The sequence below is a fragment of the Dendrobates tinctorius genome, unplaced genomic scaffold (assembly GCF_039654945.1).
Source record: "Dendrobates tinctorius isolate UK_male_01 unplaced genomic scaffold, ASM3965494v1 ptg000143l, whole genome shotgun sequence".
In the NCBI taxonomy this organism is placed as follows: Eukaryota; Metazoa; Chordata; class Amphibia; order Anura; family Dendrobatidae; genus Dendrobates; species Dendrobates tinctorius.
The window spans coordinates 8,005,910-8,019,520 of NW_027361810.1; the positions used below are offsets into that span (position 1 = coordinate 8,005,910).

Sequence of the window (13,611 nt, forward strand, 5' to 3'; positions counted from 1 at the left end):
GCGCTGCGTCGAATAAACGCTAGTGTGAAACTAGCCTTAGAAACCCGATGTGTACCTTGGTTGCCAGCTCCCTGCACCAGCGCGCTGGTGACCAACATAAACCGCGGGTAACTAAGCGATGTGCGTCGCTTGTCACCCGCGTGTCGCTGGTGCTGATCGCTGGTGAAGCTGCTTGTTTGGCCGCTCACCAGCGATCATGTAGCGACACGCCAGCGATCCTGACAAGATGGTATCATTGTCGGGATCGCTGGTGTGTCGCTATGTGTGACGGGGCCCTTAGTGAGCCACAAATTGTGCACGTTCTCCCACTTATAAAGATGAGAGCGGCCTGTAATTGACATCATAGGTCGACCACAACTATGAGAGTCAAAATGAGAAAACAAATCCCGAAAATCAAATTGTCTGATTTGGGAAGATTTATTTTGCAAATTATGGTGGAAAATAAGTATTTGGTCATTAACAAAAGTTCATCTCAATATTTTGTTATATATCCTTTGTTGGCAATGACAAAGTTGAAACGATTTCTGTAAGTCTTCACAAGGTTGGCACACACTGTTGGTGGTATGTTGGCCCATTCCTCCATGCAGATCTCCTCTAGAGCAGTGATGTTTTGGGTCTGTCGCTGGGCAACACGGACTTTCAAATCCCTTCAAAGGTTTTCTATGGGGTGGAGATCTGAAGACTCGCTAGGCCACTCCAGGACCTTCATATGCTTCTTATGAAGCCACTCCTTCGTTGCCCTGGCGGTGTGCTTGGGACCATTTTCATGCTGAAAGACCCATCCACGTTTCATCTTCAATGCCCTTGCAGATGGAAGGAGGTTTGCACTCAAAATCTCATGATACATGGCCCCATTCATTCTTTCATGTACACGGATCAGTCGTCCTGGTCCCTTTGCAGAGAAACAGCTGCAAAGCATGATGTTTACACCCCCATGCTTCACAGTAGGTAGGGTGTTCTTTGGATGCAACACGGCATTCTGTCTCCTGCAAACATTACGAGTTTTGTTTCTACCAAACAGCTCTACTTTGCTTTCATCAGACCATATGACATTCTCCCAATACTCTTCTGGATAATCCAAATGCTCTCTAGCAAACTTCAGATGGGCCCAGACATGTACTGGCTTAAGTGGGGGGACACGTCTGGCACTGCAGGATCTGAGTCCCTGGCAGTGTAGTGTGTTACTGATGTTAGCCTTTGTTACTGTGGTCCCAGCTCTATGCAGGTCATTCACTAGGTCTGCCCGTGTGGTTCTGGGATTTTTGCTCACCGTTCTTGTGATCATTTTGACCCCACGGGGTGAGATCTTCCGTGGAGCCCCAGATCGAGGGAGATTATAAGTGGTCTTGTATGTCTTACATTTTCTTATTATTGCTCCCATAGCTGATTTCATCACACCAAGCTGCTTGCCTATTGCAGATTCAGTCTTCCCAGCCTGGTGCAGGGATACAATTTTGTTTCTGGTGTCCTTCGACAGCTTTTTGGTCCTCACCATAGTGGAGTTTGGAGTGTGACTGATTGAGGTTGCAGACAAGTGTCTTTCATACTGATAACAAGGTCAGACAGGAGCTATTACTACAGGTAATGAGTGGAGGACAGAGGAGCCTCTTAAAGAAGAAGTTACAGGTCTGTGAGACACAGAAATCTTGCATGTTTTTAGGTGACCAAATACTTATTCTCCACCATAATTTGCAAAATAAATCTTACCAAATCAGACAAGGTGATTTTCTGGATTTGTTTTCTCATTTTGACTCTCATAGTTGTGGTCACCTATGATGTCAATTACAGGCCGCTCTCATCTTTTTAAGTGGGAGAACTTGTACAATTGGTGGCTGACTAAATACTTTTCCCCCCACTGTAGATAGATAGATAGAAGACAGGTAGATCATAAATAACAGATAGATAGATAGATAGATAGATAGATAGATAGATAGATAGATAGATAAATAATAGATAAATAGACAGATCACAGTTGTCCCTTTCCCTCAGGCACTCGTCAGCGGTTTCCATTTTGCACTGATTGCTTTACGATATATATACGGTATATATACTACTGTGAATCTATTATACAGATGTGCCGTATACTCACTGTCGTGTCTACATGCTTCTGTGGGCTCTCGGTGCTGATTGGCTAGAAAACAAATACAAATTCAAAATGTAAATCACTCGGAATAGAATTCAAAAACATTTATTCTGCTTTTTTTTCCAGGAATTTTCCATTTAAATTTCATATTTAAATTTATATCCCTTCCGGACAATCCTTTACGAGCGAGACTAACTGATACATTGTATCAGCGCAAGAAAAATGTAACAAACGATCAAGACAAGAGATCCATTTGCCTCACAGAGGATTGTCTAGACTAGACGCATTTGTAAGAAACATAAGGTCTGAACAAAGTTTTAGCTTCTGGCTGCAAACTAAAAAGGACATTTTTTTGCTCCCTGTCTGAAAGCAGAGATTTTGGAAAGTGGAGAAAGTTACCTACGATCTAATATTCTTAAACTGAATTAACCAAACTCATCATTACCACCCTGAGGGCCAATCAGGGGGCTGAAATCATGTGTAGCCCCTCCACCATTCTGAGAAGCCCCTGGTGAAATTGTGGCTGCAGATGTGATAATTAGAGGAAAACCACACCCAGAGTGCATTATAGGAGAGGGGTCTGATATCGGTCGCGTTAAATGTATCAGCCCTAAAAATACAGTATGTGCCACAAAGTACTGATCCTGGAGGTTTTACCTTTCCGGTCATCATTGACCACTATAGTCCACCTCTCCCCAGAATGAAATAGCTGATAACAGGGAGCAATAAAGAATGGCAGGCAGACTTCACATCCTGCAGCTTAGTGTCCTGTAAGTGAAGCTTCTTCAGTGACAGATGAACGTCCAGTGCATTATGTAACTGCACAATATTGTGACTTTCCTGGTACAGGTGGCGCCCTCTACAGGTCATACAGAGTTTAACAATCTGCTTTATTTTTAGTCCCTCCAGTTGGACGCCGTCCAGTGGCAGATGGCCGACCGTCATCAGACACGATTTTCACAAGATTGTGATTCATTTTCACGGGGAATAAACAGCAAAGAAAACAATTCCAGAGATTCAGCAAATTACGGGAGAAGCTGATAATGTATAAAAAACGGAAGAATAATCTGTATCATTACATGACGGGAATCTAGTGGTGCACGGCTGACCGAGGCTCTATCGCACGTGCGCTTAGATACACTGGCCCAGCAGTCAGTATCACACAGGAGAGGATTAGATACACGGCTCAGCAGTCAGTATCACACAGGAGAGGATTAGATACACGGCTTAGCAGTCAGTATCACACAGGATAGGATTAGATACACGGCTCAGCAGTCAGTATCACACAGGAGAGGATTAGATACACGGCTCAGCAGTCAGTATCACACAGGATAGGATTAGATACACGGCTCAGCAGTCAGTATCACACAGGATAGGATTAGATACATGGCTCAGCAGTCAGTATCACGCAGGAGAGGATTAGATACACGGCTCAGCAGTCAGTATCACAGAGAATAGGATTATATACACAGCTCAGCAGTCATTATCACACAGGATAGGATTAGATACACGGCTCAGCAGTCAGTATCACACAGGAGAGGATTAGATACGCGGCTCAGCAGTCAGTATCACAGAGAATAGGATTAGATACATAGCTCAGCAGTCAGTATCACACAGGATAGGATTAGATACACAGCTCAGCAGTCATTATCACACAGGATAGGATTAGATACACGGCTCAGCAGACAGTATCACACAGGATAGGATTAGATACACAGCTCAGCAGATAGTATCACACAGGATAGGATTAGATGCACGGCTCAGCAGTCAGTATCACACACGAGAGGATTAGATACACAGCTCAGCAGTCATTATTACACAGTATAGGATTAGATACACGGCTCAGCAGTCAGTAATACACAGGATAGGGTTAGATACACGGCTCAGCAGTCAGTAATACACAGGATAGGATTAGATACACGGCTCAGCAGTCAGTAATACACAGGATAGGGTTAGATACACGGCTCAGCAGTCAGTATCACACAGGATAGGATTAGATACACGGCTCAGCAGACAGTATCACACAGGAGAGGATTAGAAACAAGGCTCAGCAGTCAGTATCACACAGGATAGGATTAGATACACTGCTCAGCAGTCAGTATCACACAGGATAGGATTAGATACACTGCTCAGGAGTCAGTATCACACAGGAGAGGATTAGATACACGGCTCAGCAGTCAGTATCACACAGGAGAGGATTAGATACACAGCTCAGCAGTCAGTATCACACAGGATAGGGTTAGATACACGGCTCAGCAGTCAGTATCACACTGGAGAGGATTAGATACACAGCTCAGCAGTCAGTATCACACAGGATAGGATTAGATACACGGCTCAGCAGTCAGTATCACACAGGAGAGGATTAGATACACGGCTCAGCAGACAGTACCACACAGGAGACGATTAGATACACGGCTCAGAAGTCAGTATCACACAGGATAGGATTAGATACACGGCTCAGCAGACAGTATCACATAGGATAGGATTAGATACAAGGCTCAGCAGACAGTATCATACAGGAGAGGATTAGATACACGGCTCAGCAGTCAGTATCACACAGGATAGCACTAGATACACGGCTCAGCAGACAGTATCACACAGGATAGGATTAAATACACGGCTCAGCAGACAGTATCACACAGAAGAGGATTAGATACACGGCTCAGCAGTCAGTATCACACACGATAGGATTAGATACACGGCTCAGCAGTCAGTACCACACAGGATAGGATTAGATACATGGCTCAGCATACAGTATCACACGATAGGATTAGATACACGGCTCAGCAGTCAGTACCACACAGGAGAGGATTAGATACACGACTCAGCAGACAGTATCACACAGGATAGGATTAGATACACGGCTCAGCAGTCAGTACCACACAGGATAGGATTAGATACACGGCTCAGCAGACAGTATCACACAGGATAGGATTAGATACACGGCTCAGCAGTCAGTATCACACAGGATAGGATTAGATACACGGCTCAGCAGACAGTATCACACAGGATAGGATTAGACACACGGCTCAGCAGACAGTATCACACAGGAGAGGATTAGATACACGGCTCAGCAGTCAGTATCACACAGCTCAGCAGACAGTATCACACAGGATAGGATTAGATACACGGCTCAGCAGTCAGTACCACACAGGATAGGATTAGATACACGGCTCAGCAGACAGTATCACACGATAGGATTAGATACACGGCTCAGCAGTCAGTACCACACAGGATAGGATTAGATACACGGCTCAGCAGACAGTATCACACAGGATAGGATTAGATAAACAGCTCAGCAGACAGTACCACACAGGATAGGATTAGATACACGGCTCAGCAGACAGTATCACACAGGATAGGATTAGATACACGGCTCGGCAGTCAGTATCACACAGGATAGGATTAGATACACAGCTCAGCAGACAGTATCACACAGGATAGGATTAGATACACGGCTCAGCAGACAGTATCACACAGGAGAGGATTAGATACACGGCTCAGCAGTCAGTATCACACAGGATAGGATTAGATACACAGCTCAGCAGACAGTATCACACAGGATAGGATTAGATACACGGCTCAGCAGTCAGTACCACACAGGATAGGATTAGATACACGGCTCAGCAGACAGTATCACACATGAGAGAATTAGATACACGGCTCAGCAGTCAGTATCACACAGGATAGGATTAGATACACAGCTCAGCAGACAGTATCACACAGGATAGGATTAGATACACGGCTCAGCAGACAGTATCACACGATAGGATTAGATACATGGCTCAGCAGACAGTATCACACAGGATAGGATTACATACACGGCTCAGCAGTCAGTATCACACAGGATAGGATTAGATACACGGCTCAGCAGTCAGTACCACACAGGATAGGATTAGATACACGGCTCAGCAGACAGTATCACACGATAGGATTAGATACACGGCTCAGCAGTCAGTACCACACAGGATAGAATTAGATACACGGCTCAGCAGACAGTATCACACAGGATAGGATTAGATACATGGCTCAGCAGTCAGTACCACACAGGATAGGATTAGATACACGGCTCAGCAGACAGTATCACACGATAGGATTGGATACACGGCTCAGCAGTCAGTACCACACAGGATAGGATTAGATACACTGCTCAGCAGACAGTATCACACAGGATAGGATTAGATACATGGCTCAGCAGACAGTATCACACAGGATAGGATTAGATACACAGCTCAGCCGTCAGTATCACACAGGATAGGATTAGATACACAGCTCAGCAGACAGTATCACAAAGGATAGGATTAGATACACGGCTCAGCAGACAGTATCACACAGGAGAGGATTAGATACACGGCTCAGCAGTCAGTATCACACAGGATAGGATTAGATACACAGCTCAGCAGACAGTATCACACAGGATAGGATTAGATACACGGCTCAGCAGTCAGTACCACACAGGATAGGATTAGATACACGGCTCAGCAGACAGTATCACACGAGAGGATTAGATACACGGCTCAGCAGTCAGTATCACACAGGATAGGATTAGATACACAGCTCAGCAGACAGTATCACACAGGATAGGATTAGATACACGGCTCAACAGTCAGTACCACACAGGATAGGATTAGATACACGGCTCAGCAGACAGTATCACACAGGATAGGATTAGATACACGGCTCAGCAGTCAGTATCACACAGGATAGGATTAGATACACAGCTCAGCAGACAGTATCACTCAGCTATGGCTTAGATAAATGGCTAAAGAAAATATCACAAATGATAGGGTTAAAAAGCTACAAAAAAATTGACAATACTTCCAAGCAAAGATGCGCATTTTTACAGCATTTTCAGAAAATCACAACAAACAAGACACATAATGTGAATGCATCGTGCGCCCGGTGTGAGAGTGACGCCATCCGCGCCGGAGCTCCCATGATGTCCCTCTCCACGTCCACCGCTCTGCTCGGAGTAGTAGGCGACTTTCCTGGGCAATAAACATCAGTCGCAGTGAAGGAGATGGAATATTTGTGCTCATTGTAGGGATACATTCGCTTTGTGTCTGGGATCCATTTATCCCTGAGCTGCGGATTTCTTGGAGATCACGCCCTTTACTGATATTTCACTAATTTTCCACCATTTCGGAAACCAGTTCCATGTTCCAAAGCACAAAACGTCTGAGAAGGATCCACCCCACACCCCCAATTAATGAGAATTTCCACTGGCAACATATGCGGGAATCCTTCCTCGGAATATGACAACAATCGGATATTCGCCGGCACCCACAGGACTCATTGGCTCATCACGTGGCCCGACACATGGGGAGCACAACCCGTGACAGCGCCACTCCCGAAAAACTCCCATCACAACTTAGAAAACAACCGAGACCGGACGGTCCCAAAATATCCCAGCAAAAGATGTGAGGCGTACAAAGAAAAAGCACACTCAATACTTCTCACAGCTGAGGGGTTGTTACAGTTGTATCCAGAATAGACAGATGAATCCATCGCTCTCTGATCTGATGCTTGTTACAATGTGTCAGCGCAGGTCAATGGATCAGGCCGGAGTCTATCGGACGTTCTGGTGAAGCTCCGCTGTGAGAATAAATCCGCACAGGTTCTCAATCTGTGTGTGGAAACAATGTATCCATTCACTTACAACATGCAGAGAACTTACAAACGATGAAGAATTGAAACACAAGGGGCCGATACACGACTGCATTCTCATTATCGCAATTGCTTTTTGTCTAGTTTTTCCATTCTGATTGTATTTTTTTCTGTCTTTGCTGATGCGTTTTTTTGTTTTGATTTTTTTTTACAATTAAGAAGCTTATGGTAGATTCATTATTATGCTTCTTAAAAAGTCGCTGAACTTTTGCAGAAATGTTCTCCAGTCTCTAGATGCACAAACTCAGGAGCCGCAGGCAACAATGCAACATTTTAGCGAAACAAGTGACTTGGACACAAATTTTGGTAAAAAAAAAGTAAAGAGCATTGTTTGATTATGCACAAAATTCTTGAACCTACAGGCGCCATTCTGAAGAATTGGAAAGTAGCAGAACTTTTTATTAAAAATAAGAATTTTAACAATTATGAAGGAGTAATGGGTGTTATAGATGCAGAAATTGGTCCCGCAGGTCCCACGCTGGCAAACAAAGTGATAAAAATAAGTGTCGTCTTCTCGGCATCACGCGAACGATTAATTTTCAGCGAAGGGGAACGGTTTAGATCACAATCTGTAAATGGTCAGTAAGGTGGACACGGTACAAGCGACCGATCCCCGCCATCTTTATGGGGCAGGCTTTGAAGGATTGTCGATTCAGTCTGTAGCAATTACCACGTTCCACATTTCTGGGATATTTCTCAGGACTTACCTTTTGCAATCCTGTGGTTACAAGTTGCTGCCATCCCTGTGTCTGGGAGTATTAATCATTCCCCAACTACCTAACGTCTGCCATATGTCCAGTGTTAGTATCCGCAGCCTCAGATGCCCATAACCCGGGGTCCCTGGATATCAATGGACACACGCTATCATTTCCCGAGGACCCCCTTATTCCAGACATACCCCAATATCAGCTTACAAGTGAGTGCCGACAATACTCCACAGTTTATGCCCCTCTTTTCATGCCCATAACATTTCTTCTCACAGTCTAGATCCTCAAGGGCCGATGCCCCAGAACAGCAGGTAATTACCAGCTTCATAACTTGGTCCCATGCAAGGGGGTACGCCATGTCTGTTGGCTCCTATGGGACTTTAGTAAGAAGAAGAAGGAGGCAACTTATCCATTAATAGGTACAAAATTCCCTATTTTATCCATTAATAGTCTGACGGCCTCCTCTCCCGACAGGCACCACAAGCATCTGCAATCAGGATCACAATAGATCCCCAGCTGACCTGTCCAACAAAGCATACACAAAGTGTAAGGGGGTATGAGCCTGACCCTTCTGACAAATAATTAGGAGGGTATAGCGTTGGCCTTTTTTTTACCGTTCCGTATTTTCCCCATGTTCTCCATGTAAAATTAACATATACAATAATTCTGTTTTAAAAAAGTAACAAAGTTACAATTATATTGTATCAATACAATCAAAACATTGCGAACAATTCTGATACATTCTTCTACAATATTTGTATTTTCCCCAGCCGTCCATGCAGTTACAGGCTTGTCCTGCAGGGTGCACTGTTTTTCTCAGTCATCCCATTCAATGGATTAAGAAGTCAGAAGTAGTGCGGCACAGAGCCAGGAAGACCATGATCCCGCAGCCACCGTATCACTGGCCCCTGGAGAGATATCAGGCATTTACCAGCACATTTGTTCAGACAGAGCCATGTTATATCAGCCTCCCATATAAAGGCAAGAAGAGATAAGATAAACCACACATATATTAACCCACAGGACATCAAATATGATTAACGACAATAAGCCACCAAGATAGTGCCCTAAACCTTCTACTGAAGGCAAGACGTTGGTCATTAGGCTCTTGGCTCGTAGCCTCGAGAAAAATAATAAACAGAGACCGCAGACAGTGTAATATAATTTATAATAATTAAATGTAGATTATAATGTGACAGCAATCCTGGGCACGGGCCAGACGCAAGGTCAGGCCAAGAAGTAGTGTTCAAAGCCAAAGAAAAAGTGTACAAGTCTAAGCCAAGAAGTGTTACCCAAGATTGGATCCAGAACTGATACTAAAAACCAGGTCAAAAAGTGACACCCAAGGAAAGAAACATATGGACAGGGGGAGAAGGGGTGATGTTCAATGTCAGGATGAAAAGGGAACCTAAGCCAAGGAGTTATAGTCAAAGCTGTGCTAAAGTGTGAGCCTGAAGAACAGTCAGGCAGTGATAAAGAGATAATCAAGGTTAAGTTCAATAAAGATATTTTGGGCTCAGCCAACGAGTGGTTGGTACCCAATGCATTGTCAAGGAGGGATACTCGAAGATGTGCTGGGATGTGATCCTTCAGATCAACCTGATAAGTGATGCTGAACGCTGAGAAAAGCAGTGACACTAGAGGTGGTCCCCAGGGCGAAACTCAACACCTGACTGATAAATGAGGTTCAAGTCTGGGAAAAGAGTCTGGGACAAGCTGGATAGAGCAAACAAGGCCAAGGTGCGATAGAAAAGCATGGGACAAGGGAGGAGAGCTAGAGAAGACTAGGCCTAGTAGTAACAGTAAAGACCAGGCCCATGACTGATAGTCAAGACTAAACAAGCTTTGATATTCAAGACCTGAACAGCTATAGTGAATAGCAAACTAAGAAACAAAACTCAAGACTAAGCAAAGTAGTAATAGTCAAGACCAAGCCAAGAAGTCATAATCAAGAATAGGTCAAGGAGGTATAGCCAAGACTAGGCTAATGAGTGACAGTGAAGATTAGATCATGAAGTGATACAAGGCAGAGGACTGAATATTTGAATGAGGAGTCAAGGCCTGAACATGGAGTTATAGCCAAGAATAGGACAAGAAATAATAGTCAAGACCAGTCCAAGTAGTCATAGTCAATGACTAACAGTCAAGTCCAACTCAAGATGAGATAGTCAAGACCAGTCCAAGTAGTCATAGTCATTGACTAACGGTCAACTCCAACTCAAGATGAGATAGTCAAGACCAGTCCAAGTAGTCATAGTCAATGACTAACGGTCAAGTCCAACTCACGATGAGATAGTCAAGACCAGTCCAAGTAGTCATTGTCAAAGACTAATGGTCAAGTCCAACTTAAGATGAGATTGTAAAGACCAGTCCAAGTAGTCATAGTCAATGACTAACGGTCAAGTCCAAATCAAGATGAGATAGTCAAGACCAGTCCAAGTAGTCATAGTCAATGACTAACGGTCAAGTCCAACTCACGATGAGATAGTCAAGACCAGTCCAAGTAGTCATAGTCAATGACTAATGGTCAAGTCCAACTTAAGAAGAGATAGTCAAGACCAGTCCAAGTAGTCATAGTCAATGACTAATGGTCAAGTCCAACTGAAGATGAGATAATAAAGACCAGTCCAAGTAGTCAGTCAATGACTAACGGTCAAGTCCAACTCACGATGAGATAGTCAAGACCAGTCCAAGTAGTCATAGTCAATGACTAATGGTCAAGTCCAACTTAAGAAGAGATAGTCAAGACCAGTCCAAGTAGTCATAGTCAATGACTAATGGTCAAGTCCAACTGAAGATGAGATAGTAAAGACCAGGCCAATGATTCAAGACAAGACCAAATAGTGAAAGTCAACATCTGAACGGAAAGTGACAGTCAAGATCAAGACAAGAAATAACTGCCAACTCCAGTCCAAAAAAACATAGTCAACACTGGGTCAGGGAGGTATAACCAAGACTAGGCTAAGATGTAGTAAGCCAAGAATAGTCAAGACCTGGTTAAACTGTAATAGTGTAGGCCAGTGTTCCCCAAGTCCAGTCCTCAAGAGCCACCAACAGGTCATGTTTTCAGGATTTCCCTTAAAATTTCACAGGTGAGATCTGCTCACCTGCACAGGCAATAATTGCACCACCTTTCAATACTAAGGAAATCTTTAAAACCTGACCTGTTGGTGGCTCTTGAGGACTGGAGTTGGATAACACTGGTGTAGGCTATATAAATAAGTAATCGTATAGACCATGTTAAGGAAACATAGTCAAGACCAGGCCAAGGAGTCAAGGCAGGGATATCCAGGGTCAGGCCAAGAAGTGATAGTCTAGACCAGGATAAAGCACAGGGAACAGAATTAAATGGAAAATTGAAGATATAACTCTTTCAAAAAGAATTTTAACAACTTTTCAGAGGAACAAAACTCCTAAATTCACAAGAGAAGATGATTTATTATTTCCGTAATTTCTTCGTAAAAACACTACAAAATAATTACAGTGACAAAGGTGCAGAAACTTCATTGAAAGCCTCGGCTGAGTCGCGCTGATCTCCATGAAGGCCGCTTAGGAAAGATCTTGGCCTGTTCACAGCATGAGGCAGAAGGAAACCAATACAGACACAGACAAATGAGCGCATTGTCTCGGATTTTGGGGTTTTTTGTTTTTTTTTTTTTTTACATGAGGCTACTGCACTTTAGAACTAATCTCCGCCCTGTCAAGCAAGACGGCATTTTTCCATATTAGTAAACTCCACAGATCTTATCTGACAACCTTCAAGTATACAAGAAACCCAAACTTGTGGCATTGGGATAAACACGCCGGACCCCAGGGACTTGCTCGAGTTTTTGATCTTCTGGGAGGGGGTCTTCTCATGTGCCTCGTTCCCTTTTTAGCCTCTTACATCCAATTCTTCCATTTATTTTTTGTAGGTAACCACAAAGATATTAAAATAACCCATTTGTTTGGCGGGCTGCCTTATTAAATACGGCCGCTAGGTTCCTATCGAGAATGCCTGCTGGTGCGGTCAGAGACCTCGACGGGCTGGACTCAGAGATAAAAGCCGGACTGAGGAGTGATTTGGAAACAATTATTGAAACCCTGGGGGAAGAGAAAGTGGAGGAGGAGGGAAGACGGGAGCGTGTTGTGGTTGGAGACCGTTTCATGGAAAAGTGCCAGATTGACAGAAAAGCGTAAAAGATCGTAGAACTTCAAGAAACATCACGGTTTTCTTTTACTCCTTAAATCCAAAAAGGAAAGTCAGACCTAAGTAATACTGGAGACGGACAAGTACTGCACAATGTACAGGGGCACAAATGCCTTTTTGAATACTTTTTATTTATTTATTTATGCTGACATCTATTGGTCAGTATGAAAACTGCAAAACTTCAGAATTAATTTCTCAATAGTTAAAACAGCTGATCGTTTATACAGTCACTGAAGAGTTTATGTTACAGCAAGCTGTAAAGTGAGATGTTTTTCGGAATCAAACCTATTGTGCTGACACCTAGTGTCCGATATGAAAACTGCAATGTATTTCACAATTCATTCCTATATGGAAATGAATGACAATATGCCATATATCAGAGCATGATTGTCTTTATTCAGCGGCATGCCGAGGACTGCAAAAAATCTAATAATTGTGATGGAGAAAATCAGGAATTGAGGGAGAAGGAAAGGTGTGGGAGCTATTCTCATATTTGATACATATGAGGTAATTAGTTTTTGAGCGATTCCCTTATTAAAATGACTATTCAATAAAAACTTAGAAATCTAATTACGCTAGAAATTTGCTTTTCTGTGATTTTGTCCAACAGCTTAGGCCTCTCACACACTTCAGTTGTTTGACGTCAGTTGAAAACCGTCAAAATATGAAAAAACGGATCCGTTTCCGCTTTGCAAAAAACGGATGCACCTGATCCGTTTTTTTGGACAGATCCACTGCAGCCGCCAATGTCTAAAATTTAAAGCAACAGGACTCTGGAAAAGGAGAGAGAAAGAAAGAGAGAGAAAAAAGGGAGAGAAAGAGAGAGAGAAAAGGGAGAGAGAGAGAGAAAAGGGAGAAAGAGAGAGAAAAGGGAGAGAAAGATAGAAAGAGAGAGAAAAAGAGAGAGAGGGAGAGAAAGAGAGAAAGAAAGAGAGAAAGAGAGAGAAACAGAGAAAGAGAGAGAG

General features: G+C 43.4%; 1 protein-coding gene across 9 annotated transcripts in view; it reads right to left on the reverse strand.

The window, feature by feature from the left end:
- The window catches only part of TNS1 (tensin 1), a 461,328-nt gene that overhangs the window by 138,658 nt on the left and 309,059 nt on the right, over positions 1–13,611 (reverse strand). For all 9 annotated transcript variants that reach the window (XM_073545363.1, XM_073545362.1, XM_073545371.1 and 6 more), the window contains one exon: positions 2,090–2,131. In XM_073545363.1, coding sequence (XP_073401464.1) covers positions 2,090–2,131 — 42 coding nt within the window. The remainder of the gene's footprint in view (positions 1–2,089; positions 2,132–13,611) is intronic.